General features: G+C 40.5%; 1 protein-coding gene across 1 annotated transcript in view; it reads left to right on the top strand.

Moving 5' to 3' along the window:
• Positions 1-25,893, top strand: part of drc1 (dynein regulatory complex subunit 1 homolog (Chlamydomonas)) — a 58,946-nt gene that overhangs the window by 15,139 nt on the left and 17,914 nt on the right. The window contains exons 5-11 of the mRNA XM_043676297.1: positions 681-818; positions 4,630-4,716; positions 6,073-6,195; positions 19,694-19,833; positions 21,555-21,689; positions 24,029-24,264; positions 24,874-25,070. Coding sequence (XP_043532232.1) covers positions 681-818; positions 4,630-4,716; positions 6,073-6,195; positions 19,694-19,833; positions 21,555-21,689; positions 24,029-24,264; positions 24,874-25,070 — 1,056 coding nt within the window. The remainder of the gene's footprint in view (positions 1-680; positions 819-4,629; positions 4,717-6,072; positions 6,196-19,693; positions 19,834-21,554; positions 21,690-24,028; positions 24,265-24,873; positions 25,071-25,893) is intronic.

Below are 25,893 nucleotides of genomic sequence, written 5' to 3'. Positions count from 1 at the left end.
TAAATATTTTGGTGAAATTCTCTGGCAGTGGTTCTTCTTTGGGGAGCTGTGGTAATGCAGCTCCCTGCAATTTTACCAACCCCCTCATTTCAGCTCTCTTCTTGGGGGAGTCTGTAAAATTCTGTTGGTGAGTTAGAATACTGAATAAGGACTGAAGTCATGGAAATATTCCACAGCTCTGGTATCACCCATAGACAAAGAAAAACAGTGTTTTGTTTCAAGTCAATGAGATTTAAACACTATTAAGTGATAACACTGTTGCTTATCTTGAACCAAATTCAGATTTGTGTAATGAGTTTTGGGGAAATGAGCTTTGGACTGTAATGGAGCTGGAACCCACACTTCTATCAAAACATAAAACTTTTATTTTGTATGTGAAATCTTGAATAGGTTGAGATGCTATGATTTTAAAATGTAATTTTATTTTGACATTATTTTTCAATGGATCGTATGCCTAGCATAAGGAGATGTGCCTTCTTACATTTTCCCACAATTGTGGTCGTTACCTTCAACTATTAATAAGCAATTATCTCTTGCTAATGGAAAGAGATGCCTATGCATCTTTGCAGGCTATGTTTCACTACCATACCTTAACAGTTTCATAACTGTATCTTGGAAAACAAAGCAAGCTCTGTTAAAGAAACTTCAATTTCTATATGCATTACTTATTGTATTTGCAGGAATTAAAGTTAAGTGATGACCAGTATGTGAAAGACCTAAAGAAAGCAGCTGATGACATTGTTCTGTTGTTAGAAAGAATGGAAGAACAAATAAAGACCTTAACAAGATCCTATAGAGCGGAATTGATACAAATTGAGGTAAGGCCAGTTTTTATTTCTTTTTATGGTTTTGTACAAGGGAGATTGTGTCTCACGATTGAGTTTTTTTGAGGAAGTAACCAAGAAAATTGATGAGGGCAGAGTAGTAGACATTGTTTACTTGGACTTTCGTAAAGCTTTTGACAAGGCTCTGCATGGTAGACTATTAGTAAAGTTAGATCATGTGGGATTCAGTGTGAGCTTGCTGGTTTGATACAAAATTAGCTTACTGGCAGGAGACAGAATGATGGTAGAGGGTTGTTTTTCCGATTGGAGACCTGTGACCAGCTGTGTTCCACAGGGATCAGTGCTGGGTCCACTTTTGTCATTTGTGTGAATAATTTAGATGAGAACATAGAAAGCATGGTTAGTAAGATTATGGATGACACCAAAATTGGTGATATAGTGGACAGTGAAGAAGGTTATCTAAGATTACAAAGAGATCTTAATCAATTGGGTCAGTGGGCTGAAGAGTGGCAGATGGTGTTTAATTTGGATAAATGCGAGGTATTGCATTTTGGTAAAACAAACAAGGGCAAGATTTATACAATTAAAAGAAGGGCCTTGGGTTCTGTTGCAGAACAGAGAGATCTAGGGGTTCAGGTACATAATTCTTTGAAGTTTGCATCACATATAGATGGGCTGGTTAAGAAGATGTTTCGCATGCTTGCCTTCGTTGCTCAGATCTTTGAGTATGGGAGTCGGAAAGTTATTTGAGGTTTTATAAGGTCTTCGTTGGTGAGGCCTGTTTTGGAATACTGTGTCCATTTCTAGTCACCCTTGTATAGGAAGGATATTGTTAAGCTGGAAGGGGTTCATAAGAGATTTACCAGGATCTTGCCAGGAATGGAGCATTTGAGTTAAAAGGAGAGGTTGGATAGGCTGGGGCTTTTTTCACTGGAATGCAGGTGGGTGAGGGGTGACCTTATAAGGGTTTATAAAATCATGAGGGAAATAGGTAAGGTGAAAGGCAGGTAGTCTTCCCTAGGGTGTGGGATTTCAAGATAGAGGACACATTTTTGAGGTATGAAGTGAAAGATTTAAAAAAGACATGAGGGGCAATCTTTTTACACAGTTGTCCATGTGTGGAATAAACTTCCAGAACAAGTGGAGGATGTGGGTACAGTTACAATGTTTAAAAGATATTTAGTTAAGTACTTGAAGAGCTCAAGGCAGCGATGCTCTCAAGGGGTATATAAAGTCCACGGGTTATTTAAGAAAGAAATTAGGAAAATGAAAAAACGACTGAGAAAAATAGTAATATTAAGGCCAATTCAAAGGTGTTTTAAGTTTGGGAGGAGATTTGTAGCTCGGGTGCTCGTTGTTGTGGTTCTGTTCGCTGAGCTGGGAGTTTGTGTTGCAGACGTTTTGTCTCCTGTCTAGGTGACATCCTCAGTGCTTGGGAGCCTCCTGTGAAGCGCTTCTGTGATGTTTCCTCTGGCATTTATATTGGTTTGTCTCTGCCGCTTCCGGTTGTCAGTTCCAGCTGTCCGCTGCAGTGGCCGGTATATTGGGTCCAGGTCGATGTGTTTATTGATTGAATCTGTGGGGGATGAGTGCCATGCTCTAGGAATTCCCTGGCTGTTCTCTGTTTGGCTTGTCCTATAATAGTAGTGTTGTCCCAGTCAAACTCATGTTGCTTGTCATCTGAGTGTGTGGCTACTAAGGATAGCTGGTCATGTCGTTTCGTGGCTAGTTGGTGTTCGTGGATGCGGACCGTTAGCTGTCTTCCTGTTTGTCCTGAGGAGGTTTCTGATTGAATTGCACAATGTTCTGAGGGGTATAGGTAAGGTAAATAGGGAGAAACCCTTCCCCTTACTTGGTGTGTTGGATGAAGAGTGTGTGTGAGAGATACACTAACTAAGGAATATAGTTCTAAGGGAAGGAACAGGAGGTTTAGAGGAAATTTGAGGAAAAGTGTTTTCTCCCAGTGAATCGTGGGTATCTGGACCTCATTGCCTGAAAGGGTGGGAGAGGCACTAACCCTTAAGATCTTTGTAAAGTATTTAAATGAACATTTGAACTACCACTGCATATCAGACTACGGGCCAAATGCTGGAAAGTGGGATAAGAATAAATGGATGCTTGATGACTGGTGTGGTCACGATGATCTGAAGACTCTCTTTCCATATTAGTAATATTTTTCTGACTTTACTGTTTTTCCTGACAGATGAAAGATCAACCCCTTGACTATCCATGGGTCCCTTTGACTGTTCATTACTGTCAAACATCTCAAACTGTCTGGCCATCTGCCTGCACTTAGACACAAGGCAAGGCAGAAATGCTGTGAACATCCAAGTAAATGCAAAGTGAATGAATGCTAAGAAAACACGTTAGGAGGCCTGCGATGTACTCTGTTCCTATGCATAAGATGGTTGCTTGGCTGTATGCACTAAGTGGTCTGGCAGCAGTATTGCAATGTCAGGTGTAGTGAGCTGCAAAGTGCAGTATTGAAGCGCTACACACTATTAAGTGGGTCCCAATTGTGCCCTGTGGATGCGGTGAGGCTGATGCTTTACTGATGTCAATTTCCATAGATGGGAAATGCAGGCAGTCCCTGTCTGTGGAGCATGCACTGAGAAGTTTGGGAATGATGACCAACATAAGGGGTACCTGTAAATGATGCTGATGGGTTCCAGTGTCACTCATACTTTCATATTGAGAATTCTTACTGTCAAGTTTCTGACCATTACCTAAGAAAATAAGATTCTTGCCTTGTCGTTGAAACCTTGGGTGAAAAATCAGGTACTTATCTCAATGTTGAGAATCTCATTTTTTTCATTCTTGCTGTATTTTATCAATTGACATGCTATTACCCACATTGTTTGTGGGCTGGGAAGATTTGCCTAAGTTATCTAATATATAATCTGTAGCAGGTAAAGCTGAGTAACAGAACTGGAATCTGTAAGCATGTGTGGATCAGTTGGCTGCTCTTAACTGGACAGTAGATGAAAAACCACAATTTGCTTTATCATTGAGCTCAGGAGAGTTTTTGAAAAATGCAATGGAAATTTCGTTCCCAATCATGATTGAGTGATTCTTGCATGCAAGGGTGTACATTGCCTGAGTTTAGGACTGCTAGTGTGTTGGTGACATTTTAAAACTCAGTAAAACTCACCCAATCGAAAACATGATAGTCAGGTGAGGTACTGAAGGGCATCTGATAGAGTCATACAGCATGGAAACAGACTCTTCGGTCCAATTAGGCCTTGCTAGTTATGTTCCCAAACTGAACTAGTCCCACCTGCCTTGGCCTGTAGCCTGATATGCTGTGGTATTTAAAATGTTGGTTTAAATATTTCACAAAAATCTTGAGCATTCCTGCCGCATTTGGCCATGTCCCTCCTATACATTGTTTTGTGCCATAGCTTTAGTTCTCTTCCTTTTCATTCAATATTGATAGGGTTTCCATTCGATTTCAAATGAGTGACCCTTCCCCAGAACTCAATCTGAAATGTTAAGGCTGATTTCTTTGCATAGGTGCTACCACTCATGCTGAACTTTTCCAGCAATTTGTTTTTGTTTCTGATTTACAGAATCCACAGTTCTTTTGGTTTTTATTTTCCATTCAATTTGTTTACAGTTTATAAATTTTTTTTAAGTAGCAGCATAAGAGTCTGTCTGTAGTCTTTTGTTTGCACCATTGAAATAAAGCTTTTGCTGTTTTTGATTGTTTGTTTATTGAGGAAGTTCCAATGATCAACGAATGATGACAGCACCATGGTGATTGGTCATAAAAATTTTAATTTTCATTTAAGATCCATTTGGATACTACATTATTTGTATATTTGTTATTTTCTGTGTTTAACAGAAAGCATTTCAGTTGGAACGTCATGAGCTAATCAAAAGTAATCTTGTAATGTGGGAAAAGAAAATGCAGATGCGAAGAGACAAAGAGGTACATAAATATCATTTCCAAAAGTGTTGCATGTTTTAAAATATGTTCAGGAAAACAAGTGATCAAAACATCTTAACTTATTGAAAAATGCAAGCTTGAATAGTGCACTATTTTCAAACTTAAATGTAAATTATTTGCATTATTTGTACCTCTATGGACTGTCTGTCCTTTTAAGTTAAATACTCGAGGCTGTTGTCCTTGTTCATCTGATGTGGTATTTAAAAACCTATGTATGCATTTTGTTTCCTCTGTGACAGTTTGTTATGAAGTGTCTAGCTCAAACTACAAGCTTTATTTTCTGATTGGATTATTTAAAAAAAAATGCTTGTGGAACCAGGTAACTAGACCCAAGTCATTATTAAGAATGACAAAATAGTGGAGGAAAAACTACCAAGAGACTAACTTAAACTTTAAGTACTGCAATTGCCTGAAAGTTTTAAAAGACTGGCTGATGGTGGAAGCAGTTATTATTTTTGCTGAGTTGTCTGGTTGATGATGATGTTTGGAATTGCACATTGCACTGGCGTGTAAATCTTCAAATATGTGATTCATGATCAAATGTAGGCAAAGAATACACAGATGCATAAGTAACTGACTAACAAACTAATTTTAAAAAGATAATTCTGTATATTTATCTAAATAATTTTGAAGCTTCTCTACTACTGAACAGTGCGCAATTAATTTTCTTTTTGCACAGTTAATGGAAGAACATGGAAATGTTCTCCTACATATTCCTTTACATCATTTCACAACAAATTAATAACTTTGAGGTGCAGAAATAGACAGAAAGGACAGCCTCTGTGCTTCTCAAAAATATGATAATATTAAAATTTCTATTTGTTTGACTGATTTATATCTATTCTACATCTTAAAACTTTCAAAATTTCTGACATTTCACTGCAGAATTGGCACTATTTAAGTATGGTGTTTAAATATTATTTTAAATTATATTTCATCGAGTCTTTGTTTCCTGTTTTGAGTACATTATCAGAATATAAGTATCGTATCTGAAATATTACTATACATATAATTGTGTGTATTTACACTCAAACACACAATGGTACTAAGGGTATGCTGGCCAACTAAAATTTGTGTAGCCATAGTAACTGAACCAGCAATCGCTAATATATTCATTGTTCTTTGTTTGCAGTTGTAACTTAAGGTAGTGCACTTCAGTGTTAGTTCCCTCATAAGGGCCATCTCGTTTGATGCTGAAATAAACTGCAATTAGGAATTGTGAGAAGTATCTTTGAGTCCACTTGTTGGTCCTCTAAATAAAAGGAGGATAGACCAAGAGTATGCATATTTTCAGAATTAGTTGTTAACAGAAAACACTAATTATTTCCTACTTTTTAGATTGAGTTTCTGATGGCTCGAATGAACAAAGTGGAGCAGTATGAGAATCAACTTCAGCAGTTGCGAGTTCAAGATGCAGAGGAATATAACATGATAAAAATTAAGTTGGAGACTGACGTAGAGGTATTCTTACAGAAGTATTACATTCTGTTAACAAACTGCAATCTCCTTTGTGAACTTTCCAACTTCATGACTCTGGTAATTAGAAGCCTAAAAGGGCATGGGATGAGAAAAGGCGAAACAATCCTGCTGCTTTCACAAACCGTCGACTGAATTTCTAGGTTCTGCAGGGCTTTAGAGAGATGAGCAAGAGTGTGGGGGATAAAGAAGAGGGCAATGAAGAGGGAGGAAGAAGGAGCGGGATGAGGGCGACACAGAGAAAGCAGAAGTGGGTGGGAAGGCCTCATGCCAGAAGTAGAATAGAGGGGTGGGGCAAAAGAGGGAGGGGCTTATGTGGAAAGGAAGAGGGGATGTGGGCGGTGGAGAGGGGTTTGCAGGATTGAGGAAGGAAAGAAGAATAAGAGAGGAAATGCAGAGAAGGGAGAGGGAGGTATGGAGGCCAGGTCAAAGGGGGAAGATGGCAATGTAGGGAAATCTGTGAAAAGAGAAGGAATTGTGGAAGAAAGGGGCAGAGGAGAGAGAGGGAGTTGTGGGGTGAAAGGGCAGAGGAGTGGGATGTGGGTTGAGGAAGGACGCAGAGTAAAGGGAGTAAATGAGAGAGAGAGGAATGTGACATGAAGGGGGATTGGGAGGGATGTGCGGTGAAGGAGATTCCAGAGTAAAGGGGCAGAGGAGAAAAAGGGGATGCAGGGTGAAGGGACAGAGGAGAGAGTGGGTATAGAGTCTGAATGTACAGAGGAAAGTGTTACGGCATGAGGTAAACATCTCCTAATTTAAACCAGCAAAATAGAAATGATTTAACCTGTGCTGTAATCTGTTAAAATTCGAGAGGCCAAGAACTATCCCAAAGGACAATATTTAAAGTAAAAGTTAACAACTTTTTTAAAGTCTAACAATACAATTCCTTTCTCTAACTTATCTTTTACTTTCCCTTGTATAATACTGGTCCAATAAAACCCCCTGATTACGGTTCACCAAAAAATTCAAATTTCAAAACCAGCCAGCTGGTGAATCTTCTGTTTGTATCTTCCTCAGTCGTCTTTTCTTCTTCTGAGAGTTTCTGTTTCACAGGCCATTGATAGATATGGGTACCTTTAAGAGAGCTATTCTGCAGCAGTCTTCATATGTTGGTGGCTTAGCAGTTCTCTGGAAACAGTCCAATTTTTTTCTGGTCTTATACCCCAAAGCAGCGGATATTTCATTAGTTTTAATATTGTCAAAATACCAGATTCAAACTTGTTTGGAGTTTAGTATCTTGGAACATAATTTAAACTGGCAGAATTTGAATTTGTTTTTGTCTCATAGCTACCCAGGTACTGCTAGCTGCTGGACTAAATGTTACATTGTAAGTTCTCCAGCATTCTCTGTGCTTGCAGTCCGTCAAGTACAGTACATCTCTATGCCTTCATAACAAAAAAGAGAGCAATGTGGAGGAAAGGGGCAGAGAAGGGGATGTAGTGGTAAGGGATAGAAAAGGCAGATCAGAGTAAGGGGCATTGATGGATACATGAGAGAGAAGGGGCATGTGGATTAGATGGGGTGGAGTTAGGGCATACGGAATGTATAAATGAGTGGTTGTAGGATGGATGTCAAGTTGGAGGGAGAGCAGAAATGCAGTGTGTGGTGTAGCAGTGAGAGTGGAGGTATTTGGTGGTCCAGGAGAGAGAGAAAAAAAGAATGGGTGGGAGGGGGCATTTGGGAGAGAATTAAGGTATTTGTTGTAGAAGTGCATAGGAGGGATTTGGGGTTGTGGGTTGAAGGAGAGGAATGGAGAACTGAATGAGATTCAATTATGGCCTCAGCTGAGGGAGTCATAGAGATGTACAGCATGGAAACAGACACTTTGGTCCAACTCGTCCATGCTGACCAGATATCCCAACCCAATCTAGTCCCACTGACCAGCACCCGGCTCATATTCCTCCAAACCCTTCTTATTCATAAACCCATCCAGATGCCTTTTAAATGTTGCAATTGTACTAGCCTCCACCACTTCTTCTGGCAGCCCATTCCACACATGCATCACACTCTGCGTGAAAAAGTTGGCCTTTAGGTTTCTTTTATATTTTTTCCATCTCACCCTAAACTATGCCCTCTAGTTCTGGACTCCCCCACCCCAGGAAAAGACCTTGTCTATCTACCCTATCATGTCCCTCATGATTTTATAAGTCTCGATAAGGTCACCCCTCAGTTTTTGACGCTCCAGGGTAAACAGTCCTGTAGCTCAAATCCTCCAAACATGGCAACATCCTTATAAACCTTTTCTGAACCCTTTCAAGTTTCACAACATCCTTCTGATTGGAAGGAGACCAGAATTGGACGCAATACTCCAAAAGTGGCCTAACCAATGTTCTGTACAGCTGCAACATGATCTCTCAGCTGCTGTACTCAATACTCTGGCCAATGAGTAAATGAGTGTGGGTCAGAGGGAACCTATGAGTAAATGAGTGTGGGGCAAAGGGAGAGGGAGGAGTAGGATCAGAGGAACGAGTAGCGAATAGTATATGTGTATGCCTGCGTGCGCGATTGGCAGACTTCTTTCACTGATAAGTATGTAAGTTAGCTTGCTGAGCTTGAAGGCTTGTTTTCAGATGTTCGTCACCATACCAGGTAACATCATCAGTGAGAGTCTCTGGTGAAGTGCTGGTGGTATGTCCCGCCTCTATATTGATAGGTCTTGGTTTCTTAAGGTGAGTGATGTCATTTTCAGTTTTTTTTCAAGGGAAGGTAAATAGGATCCAAATTGATGTTTTATTGATGGCGTTCTGATTAGATTGCCATGCCTCTAAGAATTCTCGTGCGTGTCTTTGTTTCGCCTGTCCTAGAATGTGTGTGTTGTCCCAGTCAAAGTGGTGTCCTTCTTTGTCTGTATGTATAGAAACTACTGATAGTAGGTTGTGTCTTTTCATGGCCAGTTGGTGTTCATGTATCCTGGTGACAGGTTTCCTGCTAGTTTGTCCGATGTAGTGTTTTTTACAGTTCTTGTGTGGTATCTTGTAAATGATGTTCATCATTCACATTATCACTGCTAGGAAAATCAGGACCAGAGACAGCAGACAGCACCAACTTCTTCAGCAAAGAAAACATCCTCAGGCTAGTGGACCTGTGCCTCACCACCCACTTCACATTCAGTAACAAAATCAACAAACAAGTCAAAGGGACACCTATGGGATCACCAATAGTGGAAGCAGTAATGCAGAGACTTCCCATCTATCCAACCCAAACTTTGGGTTCGCTATGTACATGACACCTTTGTCATCACAAAATGGAACAAATTAGAGGAAACATACAACACCATGAACAATATCCTGACCGGCATAAAATTCACAAAAGAGGAAAAGACTGCCAAAAGACCATTCCTCAATGTGACAGTTGAACGTACAGTTAACGGAGAGCTTCAAACCAGCGTCCATAGAAAAACAACACAAATGGACCAAATACTTAACTTCAGAAGCAATCATACCAACACCCACAAACAGAGCTGCATCAAGACATTATTTCAACGAGCTACATCACACTGCAGCACCCAAGAACTACAAAAAGCAGAAGAAAAATATCTGTACATCATTTTCAAGAAAATCGGGTACCCAATAAACATAATCCGCCGATTCCTCATAAACAAGCCCAAAGAAGCAGACATAACGCAACCAAAAACTATAGCCACATTACCTTACATCAAAGATTACTCAGACCCCTTGGCATCGTGGTAGCCCACAAACCTACCACTATACTTAAACAGCGACTAATGAACCTAAAGGATCCATTAAATGCCATCAGCAAAACCAATGCCATTTACAAGATACCACGCAAGAACTGTAAAAAACACTACATCGGACAAACTAGCAGGAAACTTGCCACCAGGATACATGGACATCAACTGGCTGCCAAAAGACACGACCCACTATCACTAGTTTCCATACATACAGACAAAGAAGGACAACACACACATCCTCGGACAGGTGAAACAAAGACATGTACGAGAATTTTTAGGGGCATGGCATTCTAACCAGAACTCCATCAATAAACACATCGATTTTGACCCTATCTACCTTACCTTGAAGAAAAGAACCGGAAATGACATCACCTACCTTAAGAAACCAAGGCCTACAATATAGAGGCAGGACATATCATCAGTGCTTCACCAGAGACTCTCACTGATGATGTTACCTAGTATGGTGAAGGACGTCTGAAAACAAATCTTCAAGCTTACTTACAGACTTATCATCAACCTGAGTTATAAATCCTCTCAAAAATTGCTATCTTTCACTGATGGATATGCTGCATAGCAACAGCATAAATCAGTTAGCATCACCTGTTCAAATGTTTGAGCTATCTTTCCCTTGCAGGGTAATGTGACATTAGGTTGTGTGTTCTAGGGGTTAGGGTGTGTGTGTCAGTGAAGTTTAAGGAGTGGGTGTGTGTCAGAGGGGCTTTAGAGAGTGGGATGTGTATGGGGGAATAGGAAATGGGGTATATGTTGGGGGAATTTAGGGAGTGATGTGTATGACTTGGTTGAGAGGATATGTGGAAAGCGCTGTGATCTGCCAAAACTAGAACCAAAGATGTGAGGAATATATATTAGGATCTTTTTTTTTCTAAACGACAACTGACTAGTGGGTACTGCAGGGATCGTTGCTAGGACCCAGCTGTTCAGATTCTGTTCTAATGATTTAGATGGGGACATGTAATATCTCCAGATTTTCGGATGACCACAAAACTGGAAGGATGGCTGAGCTGTGAGAAGGATGCAGATATGTTTCAGTGTGATTTGGACAAACTGAGTGTGTGATCAAATGCATGGCAAATGCAGTATAATGTGGACAAATGTGAGGTTATCCACTTTGGGAGCAAAAACCCAAAGGCGGATTATTATCTGAATGGCTATAAATTGAGAGTCATAGAGCTGTACAGCACGGAAACAGATCCTTCGGTCCAACTTGACCATGCAGAACAGATATCCTAACCTAATCTAGTCCCACCTGCCAGCACCCGACCCATGTCTCTCCAAACTCTTCCTATTCATATACCCATCCAGATGCCTTTTAAATGTTGCAATTGTACCAGCCTCCACCACTTCCTCTGGTAGCTTATTCCATGTGCGTACCACCCTCTGCGTGAAAACATTGCCCCTTAGGTCTCTTTTATATCTTTCCCCTCTCACCCTAAACCTATGCCCTCTAGTTCTGGACTCCCCCACCCCAGGGAAAAGACTTTGTCTATTTATCCTATCCATGCCCACATGGTTTTGTAAACCTCTATAAGATCACCCCTCAGTCTCCAACGCTCCAGGGAAAACAGCCCCAGCTTATTCAACTTCTCCCTATAGCAGTTCCAACCCTGGCAACATCCTTGTAAATCTTTTCTGGCTCCTTTCAAGTTTCACAACATCTTTCCGATAGGAAGGAGACCAGATTTGCACGCAATATTCCAACAGTGTCATAGAGTCATAGAGATGTACAGCATGGAAACAGATCCTTCGGTCCAACCTGTCCACGCCGACCAGATATCCCAACCCAGTCTAGTCCCACCTGCCAACACACGGCCCATATCCCTCCAAACCCTTCCTATTCATATACCCATCCAAATGCCTCTTAAATGTTGCAATTGTACCAGCCTCCACCACTTCCTCTGGCAGCTCATTCCATACATGTACCATCCTCTGCGTGAAAATGTTGCCCCTTAGGTCTCTTTTATATCTTTCCCTTCTCACCCTAAACCTATGCCCTCTAGTTCTGGACCCCCTGACCCCAGGGAAAAGACTTTGTCTATTTTTCCTATCCATGCCCCTCATAATTTCAGCCTCTCCCTATAGCTCAAATCCTCCAACCCTGGCAACCTCCTTGTAAATCTTTTCTGAACCCTTTCAAGTTTCACAACATCTTTCCGATAGGAAGGAGACCAGAATTGCACGCAATATTCCAACAGTGGCCTAACCAATGTCCTGTACAGCTGCAACATGACCTCCTAACTCCTGTACTCAATACTCTGACCAATAAAGGAAGGCACATCAAACCCCTTCTTCACTATCCTATCTACCTGCAACTCCATTTTCAGGGAGTTATGAACCTGCACTCCAAGGTCTCTTTGTTCAGCAACACTCCCTAGGACCTTACCATTAAGTGTATAAGTCCTTCTAAGATTTGCTTTCCCAAAATGCAGCACCTCACATTTATCTGAATTAAACTCCATCTGCCATTTCTCAGCCCATTGGCCCATCTGGTCAGATCCTGCTGTAATCTGAGGTAACCCTCTTCGCTGTCCACTACACCTCGAATTTTGGTGTCATCTGCAAACTTACTAACTATACCTCTTATGCTCGCATCCAAATCATTTATGTAAGTGACAAAAAGTAGAGAGCCCAGCACCGATCCTTGTGGCGCTTCACTGGTCACAAGCCTCCAGTCTGAAAACCAACCCTCCACCACCACCCTCTGTCTTCTACCTTTGAGCCAGTTCTTTATCCAAATGGCTAGTTCTCCCTGTATTCCATGAAATCTAACCTTGCTAATCAGTCTCCCATGGGGAACCTTGTCGAACGCCTTACTGAAGTCCATATAGATCACATCTACTGCTCTGCCCTCATCAATCTTCTTTGTTACTTCTTCAAAAAACTCAAATCAAGTTTGTGAGACATGATTTCCCACACACAAAGCCATGTTGAGTATCCCGAATCAGTCCTTGCCTTTCCAAATACATATACATCCTGTCCCTCAGGATTCTCTCCAAGAACTTGCCCACCACTGAGGTCAGGCTCACCGGTCTATAGTTCCTTGGCTTGTCTTTACTGCCCTTCTTAAACAGTGGCGCCATGTTTGCCAACCTCCAATCTTTCAGCACCTCACCTGTGTCTATCGATGATATAAGTACCTCAGCAAGAGGCCCAGCAATCACTTCTCTAGCTTCCCACAGAGTTCTCGGGTACACCTGATCAGGTCCTGGGGATTTATCCACCTTTAACCGTTTCAAGACATCCAGCACTTCCTCCTCTGTAGTCTGGACATTTTGCAAGATGTCACCATCTATTTCCCCACAGACTATATCTTCCATATCCTTTTCCACAGTAAATTCTGATGCAAAATATTCATTTAGTATCCCCTGCATTTTCTGTGGCTCCACACAAAGGCCGCCTTGCTGATCTTTGAGAGGCCCTATTCTCTCCCTAGTTACCCTTTTGTCCTTAATATATTTGTAAAAACCCTTTGGATTCTCCTTAATTCTACTTGCCAACGCTATCTCATGTCCCCTTTTTGCCCTCCTGATTTCCCTCTTAAGAATACCCCTACTTCCTTTATACTTTTCTAAGGACTCACTCGATCTATCCTGTCTATACCTGACATATGCTTCCTTCTTTTTCTTAACCAAACCCTCAATTTCTTTAGTCATCCAGCATTCCCTATACCTACCAGCCTTCCCTTTCACCCTGACAGGAATATACTTTCTCTGGCTTCCCATTTTCCAACCGTCCCTTTACCTGCGAATATTTGCCTCCAATCAGCTTTCGAAAGTTCTTGCCTAATACCGTCAAAATTGGCCTTTCTCCAGTTTAGAATTTCAACTTTTAGATCTGGTCTATCCTTTTCCATCACAATTTTAAAACAAATAGAATTATGGTCTCTAAGTGGCCTTACTGATGTCTGTACAGCTGCAACATGACCTCCCAACACCTGTACTGAATACGCTGACCAATAAAGGAAAGCATACCAAACGCCTTCTTCACTATCCTATCTACCTGTGACTCCACTTTCAAGGAGCTATGAACCTGCACTCCATGGTCTCTTTGTTCAGCAACACTCCCTAGGACCTTACTATTAAGTGTATAAGTCCTGCTAAGATTTGCTTTCCCAAAATACAGCACCTCACATTTACCTAAGTTAAACTTCATCTGCCACTTCTCAGCCCATTGGCCCATCTGATCAAGATCCTGTTGTAATCTGAGGTAACCTTCTTCACTGTCCACTACAAATCCAATTTTGGTGTCATCTGCAAACTTACTAACTATACCTCTTATGCTCACAGAGGAGAATATGCACGAAACCTGGGTATCCTTGTACACCAGTCACTGAAGGTGAGCATGCAGGTGCAGCATATGGTCAAAACGACAAATGATATGTTGGCCTTCACAGGAGAGAATTTGAATACAAGAGCAGGGATTTTTTTGGGCAATTATGCAGGGTTTTTGTAAGACCAAGCCTGGAATATTATGTGCAGTTTTGCTCTTCTTATCTGAGAAGAGATTTTCTTGTTACAGACAGAGTGCAGAAAGATATCTGCACAAAAATATGATGGCAAATCAGATGTATGAGGATAGATTGAGTCATTTAGGATTATATTTGCTGGAGTTCAGAAGAATGAGGAGAGAGCTCATGGAAACCTATAAAACTTTGGTAGGACTGGACAGGTAGATGTAGGAAGGATGTACCTGATGATGTGGAAGTTCAGAGCAGGGGTCATAGTCTAAGGATATAGGACTAAGATGAGGGGAAACCTTTTCACCAAGAGAGTGGTGAGCCTGTGGAATTTACTACTATAGAAACTAGTCAAGGCCAAAATATTGAATGATTTCAAGAGAGTTGGATAGAGCACCGAGGGCTGAAAGGATCAAAGGATATGGAGGTAAACGGGTGCAGGTTAGTTGGATGATCATCCTTTATCATAAGCAATTGTAAAGCAGCTCAAAGGCCTGAATGGTTGCTCCCGCTCCTATTTTCTATGTTTCTGTGGTAAATAAAGGCCATTGGAATGTATATAAGGCTCGAAATGGAAACCAGTAGAAGACCAGGCAAAACCAGTTATAAATAGGGAGAAACTGTAGTTGTGGGTATATTCGCCAATCTGGGAAATTGATTTGCAGACTTTTTGTACCCTGTCTAGGTGACATCCTCAGTGCTTTGGAGCCTCCTGTGAAGTGCTGCTGTACTGTGTCTTCTGCAATTGATTTGGTTCCATTCCTGCTGTTTTCAGTTGCTGGTTCTGATTGTTTGTTGTAGTGACTGATATATTGGGTCTAGCTCTGTGTTTGTTGATCAAGTCCGCGGATGAGTGCCGTGCTTCGAGAAATTCGCTGGCTGTCATCTTTTAGCTTGTCTTATGATCGTTGTGTTGTCCCAGTCGAATTTGTGGTCCTTGTCATCATTGTATGTGGCTACTAGGGATAGCTGGTCGTGGCATTTAGTAGCTAGTTGGTGTTCATGGGTGCAGATTGTTAGTTGTCTGCCTGTTTGTCCTATATACTGTTTTGTGCAGTCCTTACATGGAATCTTGTAAATTACTTTAGTCTTGCACATGATGGGTATAGGCTGTTTTATTCTAGTGAGTTGTCTGAACATGGTTGTCAGTTTATGAGCTGCCATGAATATAAGTGGTCGGAGACGTCTGGCTGTCATTTCCGAGACGTATTTTCATATAAGGTAAGTGGTTACTGTGTTCGGTCATGGCATGGCCTCGTCATGTTGTTTGTCTGTTAGGCATCTGCGGGTGCAGTTGCGAGGATATCTGTTCTTGGTGAAGACTCTGTAGAGATATTCTTCTGCTCTTCGCAAGTCAAGAGTACTGTGTTGTAGCCCTTTTGAACAAGGTCAGAATGCAGCATCTCGTGTGTGTTTGGGTGGTTGCTGTTGTAGTTCACGATCTGGTCCTAATATGTGGCTTTTCTGCACACTTTTGTGGTGCATTCACCATTTTGCGTTCTTTCCACCATCATATCCAGGAGTTGATTGTTGTTTTCCTCCTCTCGTAAATCTGAACCCTGTGAGCATGGTGTTGTGTTCTCGATTTCTGTTCTCTTAATAATTACAGAAGTGTCGTTCACATATCTGATCCAGAATTGGTGAAAAGATTGCTCGTCATCTCAGTCCTGAATAGGTTATTCCATATCCTTAGACTATGACCCCTGCTCTGAACTCCCACATCAAAGGCTGTTAGTTCTATTCTTTGCATCACAGCTTTTGCTATGAACCCGGAGATGGGTGAGCCCAGAGGTGTCTCATTGATCTGTTCATGTATTTGGTTGTTGAATGTGAATATGTCGTCAAGCACAGGTCCAGTAGTTTGAGTATGCAGACCTTGTTGATAGGTTCCCCGTCGTGTCATCTGTTATGTTTGTTCAGGAGGTTGGCTATTGTCTCTCTGCCTAGAGTTTTGTCAGTTGAAGTGAGTAGTGCTGTTACGTTGAATGAGACCATTGCTTTGTTTATGTTTTTGATGTTATCTAGGAATTCCTGTGATGATTGTATGGAGTGATTGTGTCCATGCAAAGACTGCACAAAACTCTATATAGGACAAACAGGCATACAACTAACAATGTGCATCCATGAATACCAACTAGCCACTAAACGCTATCCAGTGTTTGGATCTGCTGATAAGATGTTTCAGTTTTTGTTGAAGTTCTCTTGCCAGTTTATGTGATGGAGTTCCTGGAATGCCACGATGTGTCTAAGTGGTATATCAGGTTTGTGTACATTGGATAGTCTGTAAAATCTTGGAGTGCTGTTGCTTTTTGGTTTCATCTTTTGTAGGTCAATCCTGGTTGTCAGTCTGTTTTTTTGTAAGTTCTGTAATGTGATATATTTTCTATTGGTTAGCTATGGCATGGGATTATCCTCCCTCTCAGGGTAGCTGTCGATATCTTCAAGTACTTTCTCTGCTTTCTGCATATATTTGATCTTGTCTATAATAACTGTCATTCTGCCTTTACCCGCTGGTACTAAGATTACTTTCTTGTCAATTTTGACTGTTTTTAGAGCTTCTCTCTGTTTGGTGTTGAGGCTGTTCATTTGTCATTCCTTTGTTAGTAAGGAATGCTTTGTCTGACTGCTTGCTGTGTCTCTTTGGTTACTCCATTAGTTCTGAGCGTACATTCTAGTGCAGCTAGGAAGTCTGTTGTTTTTGCAACCCTGTGGTTGTAGTTTAGTCCCTTGGCTAGTACGGCTTTTTCTGTGTCTGTAATAAGCTGTCTGTTGGAGAGGTTTCTTACCCAGATGTCTGTCGTGTTGTCTTCTCTGCTGTTGGTTAGCTTAGACATTCTGTCTTGGAGTACCATTCTTTTTCTGTTTGTGGTTCTGTTCTGCCCAATGGTGATGGCCTGTTCGACTGTCATGGTCCACTTCTGGTTGGTTGTTTTTTGAAAATCATGATTTTTGTTACACCATTTCTTGTCTGTACCTGTGTCATCTGTTGTGTGTGTCCTTAATCATAATCTGGATCATCCTGAGACCATTTTGTCTGACTGTTTCCCTGGCTTGTGGGTTGTTGATTGATGGTCTGTATCTGACACAGGATGTAATATTTGATTCCTTTGGTAACCATGAAGGAATTGGAGTTGCTCATAGGTAGCATTTAGGCGATTAGCACATAATTCCCATTTCCTTGTTTGTCTCAGCATGTCTCAACCATAGGTGTTCAAGGTTACAACCTTGAATAGGGAGAAACTGCACTAGTATGTATCAGGAAATATGGCCCTGGAGCATGTTCAGAGGAAGTTCATGAGAATGGTCCCAGGAATGAAAAGCTTAACACATGAGGAATGTTTGAGGACTCTCAGTTTACACTCGATGGAGTTTACAAGGATCAGAGGGATCTAATCGAAACATGCAGAATACTGAATCGCCTGGATGGAGTAGATGTTGGGACGATGTTTCCAACGGTAGGGGAGACTAGGACCTGGGGCGTAGCCTTAGATTAAAGGAAAACCCTTTTTGAATGGAGATAAGGAGAAGCTTCTTTAGACGGTAGTGGATCAGTGGAATTCACTGCCTCAGAATGGTGTGGAGGCTAGGTCATTGAGTACATTTAAGACTGAGATAGATAGGTTCTTGAGTATCAAAGGGATCAAGGGTTACGGAGAGAAGGCGGGAGAATGGGGTTGAGAAACTTATCAGCCATGATTGAATGGCAGAGCAGACTCAATCAGCTGAATGACCTAATTTCTGCTCCTATGTCTGTCTTACTTGAAACAATCAAGTTAGTTTCCACATATTTTCACATATTATGGGAAAGACATAATACGTTAGATAATTATATCGTTTATTTATATCCATAAACATTGGAAATGTTTGATAATGTTTAATTAATAAGCCTTCCCCACTAATTGACAACATATAGGATTAATGCAAAAATAAGTTATTTCTTTGTTTAATTCTACCTTTTTGCAAACAGAACATTGATTAATACGACAGTACAACAGACTATTTAGCTGCTTGTGCCAGCTCATTGAAAGAACAGTTGATTGGTTCCACTCACCTGTTCATTTCTTATAGGCCTGAAATTTATTCTTTTTCAAGTTTCTATATATTCCTTTTAAAAATCAGTTCTTAATCTGACTCCATCACCCTTTCAGGCAGTTGATTCAAAATCCCAGGATCTTTTTTTGCCAATTGCCAATAAATCTGTGTTCTCTGGTTACCAATTCTTTTGTCAGTGAAATTAATTTCTACCTAATCACTCTCATTGAAACTCTTAATAATTATAAACCTTCTATTAAATCTCCCTTAACCCTCTCAGCTCTATGGAAATTCCAGCATCTCTAGTCTCTACGTAACTGAATTCCTGTATCCTTGGTACCATTTTGCTAACCTCTGTCTCTGGAAATGCTGAGCAGGTTAGTCAGAAACTGAGCACGACAAATTTAATATTTTGGCTCCGTCCCTGTTTGGATAGTGTTGCAAATTTTCATACATAGTATGCGGTTCAACTTTGGTAAAACCGAGATATGCTGTTACAGATTCCCCTCTTCAAATCTTGCCTTGTCCCTTAAATGATATGCGATGGGTGAAAGACTGGTGGCCATTAATGAAAGCAAACTGACGAGATAAATGGATATAAGTTTGCTTGCTGAGCTGGAAGATTCGTTTTCAGATATTTCGTCACCATACTAGGTTACATCATCAGTGGGCCTTAGGTGAAGCACTGGTGGTCTGGCCCGCTTTCTATGTATGTGTTTAGATTTCCTTGGGTTGGCAACGTCATTTCCTGTTCACTTTCCTCAGGGGTTGGTAAATGGGATCCAAGTCAATGTTCCGGTTGGAATGCCATGCTTCTTGGAATTCTTGCGCATGTCTCTGGACGAAGCTTTGGATCCCATTTACCACCCCCTGAAGAAAAGAACAGGAAATGACATCACTAATCCAAGGAAACCTAAACACACAAATAAAAAGCGGGCCTTACCACCAGTGCTTCACCAGAGGCTCATTGTGATGTTACCTAGTATGGTAACGAAGCGTCTGAAAAAGAACCTTCCAGCTCAGCGAGCACACTTATATCCAGGACCTCAACCTGAACTGTAGATCTTCTCAAAACTTGCTGAGGAAATGAATGTTGAGTATCAATCAACATTTTGATTGTATGTTAAATGATTTTGAAGTGTGCATTATTTTCTCCGATACAACGTTGGTTCTAAATTTACTTGTGACAACATTATCAACAATGAAAATTAAACCAAGTTAACAACTGTTTCTAATTAACGAAATGACCAAATGGCATCATTTAAAACCTTTGATTATTTATTTAGATTCTCGAGCAGCAGCTAGAGCAGATGAAAGCTGTATACCAACTAAACCAAGAAAAACTTGAGTACAACTTCCAGGTGTTGAAGAAACGTGATGAAGAGAACACAGTCACAAAATCTCAACAGAAAAGGAAGATTACCAGGTAATTTAAATCACATCACATTTTACAGCACATTTTGGTATTATCCTGGTATTTGGTATAATACAACTGGTATTATCCTGCATTTGAGCCCACTCATACCTCACTTCATCTCATCTTACACATATATTCAATTCTTTTCTCTGACATATGCTTATCTAGCTTCTCCTTAAATGCATCAACGTTTTTTGCCTTGGCTACTTCATATGACCAGCAAGTTCCATATTCAATCCACTTTGAGTAAAGATAGTTCTCTTAAATTGCTTTTGGCCTTAATATTGACAATCTTATGTTTATGACACCTAATTCTGAATTTGGTTAAAGGAGGAACAAGATGATTTGATAAAGAAGTACATTTAGATAATCATTGCATTAAATTTGTGCGGTCTTTTTTGTTGTCTTGTTGTTATAACTGGACCACATTAGTTTATCCTGAAATCTTAGGAGGAAGCAGTGTCTCTTTTTTTCTCTCTTCACCTCCACCACAATGAAATAATTAATTGAATGGAAGACCACAGTCTTTAGTTAAATTACATTTTCAGAATTCAACAGGCACACTGATCGAGTGGATAATTGTATTTTTTTTCTCTCTAATGCTACCTGAGATAGTATAACTAAATGTTGCTCCCCAAAACATTTTACTCCGCAGTATACAAGCGAGGCTGTAGTTAGTCATTCCTCACTTTTCTCCCTTCTTACTGCTTATCTCTTGGCAAAGATAAATGAGTTGCTTTTAGATGGCATTTATCTGTACAGACCAGGAGGATCTCAAAGCTATAAGTTTCATTTCTTTTCCTGGATGCCATGATGTGGAGGTGCCAGTGTTGGACTGGGGCGGACAAAGTTATAAATCACACCACACCAAGTTATAGTCCAACAGTGGACTATAACTCGGAAGTAGAAGCTTTTGGAGTACTGCTCCTTCATCAGGTAGCTAGTGGAGAAGGATCACAGTGTCATACAGCTAATGTGATATATTGAACAAACCTAGATTGCTGTTAAGTATTTCATCTTTTAGAATGGGTAGTAGGTTTCAATTCATTAATATGTAAATCCCAGAACTACTTTCAAGCACGTTCCCGAGATAACTTAAGGTTTTATCAAAAAAAGGTGACATCTCAGCTCAGACAATGCATTAATGGTGTAAGGTTAGAGTCTCTGTATTCCATTCTTGAGTCAGACTGGTTCTATTTTCCGAGCTGGTTAATGAGTTAAAGTTGGGAAAGATAATATCTTGTAGAAATATTTGAGTACAGGGCAACTGCTGTATCCACGGAATTGTTTTCCTTGGTTTCAGTTACCCACGGTTTACTGCGGCCCAAGCATGTTACAGGTAACATTCCAGAACCAGAGACCAGGGGGCTGCTAGGAAGATAAGTTTCCCATTTATATAAATGGGTTTGCTCCTATCCGTGGTTTTGGGCTTCCACGGTATATCTTGGAACGTATCCCCCATGGATACGGGGCGGGTGACTTCTGTATTTCACTAAAATATTGAGAAAACACATTTTCTGATAGTAAAAGCAAAATACACAATGTTAGTTGTTTGTAATAAATATGGCTGCAAGCAATTCGAAGTCTGGTCTGCGGGTCTTCGAGATGGCAAGGGCTCTGAAGTAGAAAGTGTTATTGGCATACAGTTGATGGTCCAATGGGTTTGTAATTGCAAAATTTTCAGATGACACCTCTAACTAAAAAAGTGTCTCATACGCATTGCTTCACAGGTTACATGACATTCTGAACAGGTTGATGGGAAGATTGGCTAAACAGGAGAAAATGTATCGCGAAGAGAATCAGAATCTAAGTGACCAGTATAAGCGGACGGTAGAACTATATAAAGACCTACAGAAGAAAATGAGGTTTTTGAATCTTAATACAAATTTATTATTGTGTATATTATTACTAAGGGTACCTCTCAGTGCACATTCCTATTGTTAACTAGCCAAATTCCCTCAGCTTTTAAACTCACTTTTTACCACATCTGTGTGTGGTAAGAAAAACAGATAATTTATAAGCATGTACTCAAATTGTGTACTGCCTGGTTGTTGGCTTGATTTTCCTCTCAGTTCCTTTATAGTTATTGTCTCTCAGTGGCCTTGCTCACAGCAAAGTATTCACTTTTTCTCATCCTATCTCTTGGAAGATCCCAGTTGTTCCGTTCTCTGGTTCAAGGATTGCTTGTGTCTGGAACACAACTGCCTTAGCTGTCCAAAGTCAGATAGAGTTTAACCATGTCAAGCCTAGCTAGGCTGCATCTCTAATGGCAAAATAGTTCACCAATTTGGACTAATCTTAATAGGCATAGATTACCCCAGACTCCTCTTTCATAAATCACTTCCTTAAGCTGTTTTTTGTCTTTATTCTTCCAGCCCCATTGTCTAACAGGTATCTGGAGATTGAATTTTTCATCTCCCACAAATGAGATCTCTGTTCAACTACCTCTGTTAGTTTTATTTCTCTTTTGCCCAAACTTTTCTCAAGTTTCTTCCCTATCTTCCTCTTGCCCTATCTAAACTTGCATCATGCATGGGACCCAACTTCTACTCCCCCAAACTAATTTCCATTGAACGTTTGGCCTCCCAATGCTCTCTTTAACTTCTGTTTTAGCTATTATTGTAAATATAGTTCCCCTTCATGGGCACTATTCTTATTTGAAAATTTCTATGATTATCTCATTCCTCTACATTGTCACCCTGTGTTCCTATTTCTCCTGAAGCTTTCTGGGATGGAAGGTTTAGCATCATACTTAGAAGCCACCCAGAACTGTTTCTTTCTCTCTCAATGCAAGTCTGTATCACTGGTGGTTGTATTGGTCACATTGCACATTTCATTCCCTCTCCTCTCATATTCCTCCCCATAATGGCTTACAATAGTGGCTGAGGAGTTATTGAACTCACTCTTGAGTCTTAGTGGCGGCAGGACCCCAAGCGGAAAATGAAATGTTGTTTTTCGAGCTTGTGCTGACGCTCACTGGAGTAGGCCTGTGACAGAAATGTTGGCCAGGGAACATGGTGATATATTAATGTGGCAGGCATCTGGGAGCTCAGGGTTATTTTTGTGGAGAACATAGGTGTTCTGCAAAGCAGTCTCCCCAGTGGAGAGGAGACCACACCGTGAACAGTGAATGCAGTAAACTAGATTAAATGAAGTTCAAGTACATCACTGCTTCAGCTTGAAAGTATATCTAGGACTTGGATGGCGTGGAAGTAAATGGGCAGGTGTTACACCTGTATTGTATGGGAAACTGGGATTGTGAGATTAGATTAGATTCCCTACAGTGTGGAAACAGGCCTTCGGCCCAACAAGTCCACACTGACCCTCTGAAGAGTAACTCACCCAGACCCATTCCCCTACCCTATATTTCCCTGACTAATGTACCTAACCCTATACGTCCCTGGACATTATGGGCAATTTAGCGTGGCCAATTCACCTAACTTGCACATCTTTGGACTATGGGAGGAAACCTGAGCACCCGGAGGAAACCCACGCAGACACGGGGAGAATGTGCAAACTCCACACAGACAGTTGCCCGAAGCAGGAATTGAACCTGGGTCCCAAGTGCCTTGAGGCAGCAGCGCTAACCACTGAGCTACCGTGCCGCCCATTGTGGAAATGGAGGAGCAGTGGATCAGAGTGTCCCAGAGGGACAGTCTCTGAGGAATACTGACATGGGAGGGGAAGGGAATACGTGTCTGGTCATGGAGGTGATGGAAATGGTGGCTAACAAGCCTTTCCATCCTCTGTAGTGCCAGAAGGCAGCCCCTTGTGCATTTTCAGGTGCATAGATACTGCATTGGCAAGTGCTTAAATGTTCTGATAGTCACATATTCTGATGGAGTCCCTGGAATTGAAATGTTAGCTTTGCTTATTCCCCACAGATGCTGCCAGATCTGCTGCGTTCAGCCAACAAATTCCATTTTTGTTTCAGATTTAAAACTGAATTATACACATTGTAAAATGCTGACAAGTATGTATATTTTGAAACAAGCAAGTCCAGTAATTTTCGATATGAACCCAGAATTATGCAAGTATAAAATGAAAATGCAAATAAAATTAGAGACTGGAAGGCAATTTTACTCTCATCTCTAGACTGCTAACAAAAACTTTCTATGCTGTTTAATTTTTATTTTTGAAAAAAAAAGGTAAATGCTTGATTGAAATGTTGGTAAGTTCAGTATCTTATCTATTGTTTTACCAGACATTTTGCTGCAATTGATGCAAAAAAATTTGAAGGTGTTTGGTTAATGAATGAGAAAGAAGCAAAGGAATTAGTCAGAAAGGCCCTTGATGTTGACCGAATAATTCATGAGCAGCAATTGGGCTTGAGTTGGACAAGTCCAGATCTGTGTTTTATGAACAATGTTGGGCCAATTGTATGCAAGGCTAAGAAGAAAAGAACAGCTGCTGAGTTGGCAGAAGAAGTTATTCTCGGAGGTAGGGATTCTATAATGTGCTTAAGAGCTGTGCAGGAAAATAAGAGGGCATGGGACTCAGTAATCTTTGAATGGTAACTAGTCATTTGTAAATAACCAAGATAATTTTAAATATATTGATTAGTTGATAATTAATTGCTGAAAACAGAATAACTTAATTTGTTTCATTTATTGCAAATGTTATATTATGAATTTTATCAGTCAAGTTGTGATTTGGAATATTCCACTATTAACAATCTGGTGATAAATTATTTTCATTCATTCTTTGGATTTGAGCATTGCTGATAAAAGGTCTCTTTTATTGCCCATCCCTATGTGTCCTCTTGAAAATCAGCTGGAATGGCTAGTCTGTTTTCAAATTTCTGTATAATTTTTATTCTGTCTGATTTTCTATCCTTTTCTTTCCTGGAGGTCTCAATTCAGCTGTCATGTCCCTGGAATATTTTTCCTCATATCTGGAAATCATCATCGTGATGGAACAATATCAATCCAGCATCTCTCCAATTTACTTCTGTATCTTAATGCTCCAATTCATTTCTTCAATGCACCAATTGAATATATTTTGATGTTGGTAAAATGTGAACTTTAACAGCGTTTAAACTTGTTTCAGCAAGAAAAAGGGAAAGAGATTTGGACGATGGAACAGAAACAGATACAGTCCAGGAATCATCATGGTGGAATGCTCTTTTCCAAAACATTTGTTATTCAGCTAGTGAGGAAAAAGCATTGGAGTTATGTGGTGGAACACCTGGAAATATCTCCTTGTCGACTGTCAAAACATTGCTAGAAGTCTTGTGTGATGAGTCTGTAAGTATTTTTCTTATTCTCAAAAACAGCTTTTCGTTCAATAAGATGTAATTGTGTCAAAGACTCTCTGTTCAACCTCCAAAATGTCGTGAACATTATTTAATTCAATGTGCTCCTGTACTATGTAATCAAACTCCAGTGTGCATTGCACACAAAATAATTGCTGTGCATATAGGTGATATGTATATGTACAATGGTGTGGAATTTTGTGTCTCAGTATTTCCAGTGCAATTCACCTGAAAATCAGCCAAACCACTGCAAAAGATTTTGGAATTTCTGGTGCAGGTTATGTTCAATCGAAAATGCCCTTTCACCATTTGGCGTGCAACTAAAGACATTGTGCTGGAAGATGACCATGACCATAATACCATCCATGCCCTAGATCAAATTAGTTACCATGTCTTTTGTTGGCTATTTGTTCTATGTTAGTTGGCCTTCGAGGACGTTAAAATTACATTTTCTTGCTTAAGAGCACTGAGAGAAACCTTTACTTTTTTAATACACCGTAAAGGTGATTTTCCTCTGCTCTTTTTAGTTCTTCTGTGCTGCAGTGTGTGGTGGCTCATTGAAATAATGTTCTAATGCAGCTTTGTTTGTGCGTGTTGAGATGATTGGTTCTGTAGTTCAGTACTGAAAATGTGTTGCTGGAAAAGCGCAGCAGGTCAGGCAGCATCCAAGGAACAGGAGAATCGACGTTTCGGGCATAAGCCCTTCTTCAGGAATGAGGAAAGTGTGTCCAGCAGGCTAAGATAAAAGGTAGGGAGGAGGGACTTGGGGGAGGGGCATTGGAGATGCGATAGGTGGAAGGAGGTCAAGGTGAGGG

The sequence above is a fragment of the Chiloscyllium plagiosum genome, chromosome 3 (genome assembly GCF_004010195.1).
Source record: "Chiloscyllium plagiosum isolate BGI_BamShark_2017 chromosome 3, ASM401019v2, whole genome shotgun sequence".
NCBI lineage: Eukaryota > Metazoa > Chordata > Chondrichthyes > Orectolobiformes > Hemiscylliidae > Chiloscyllium > Chiloscyllium plagiosum.
Note: the sequence above shows the minus strand (reverse complement) of the source record. Positions and strands in the feature narration are given on the sequence as shown.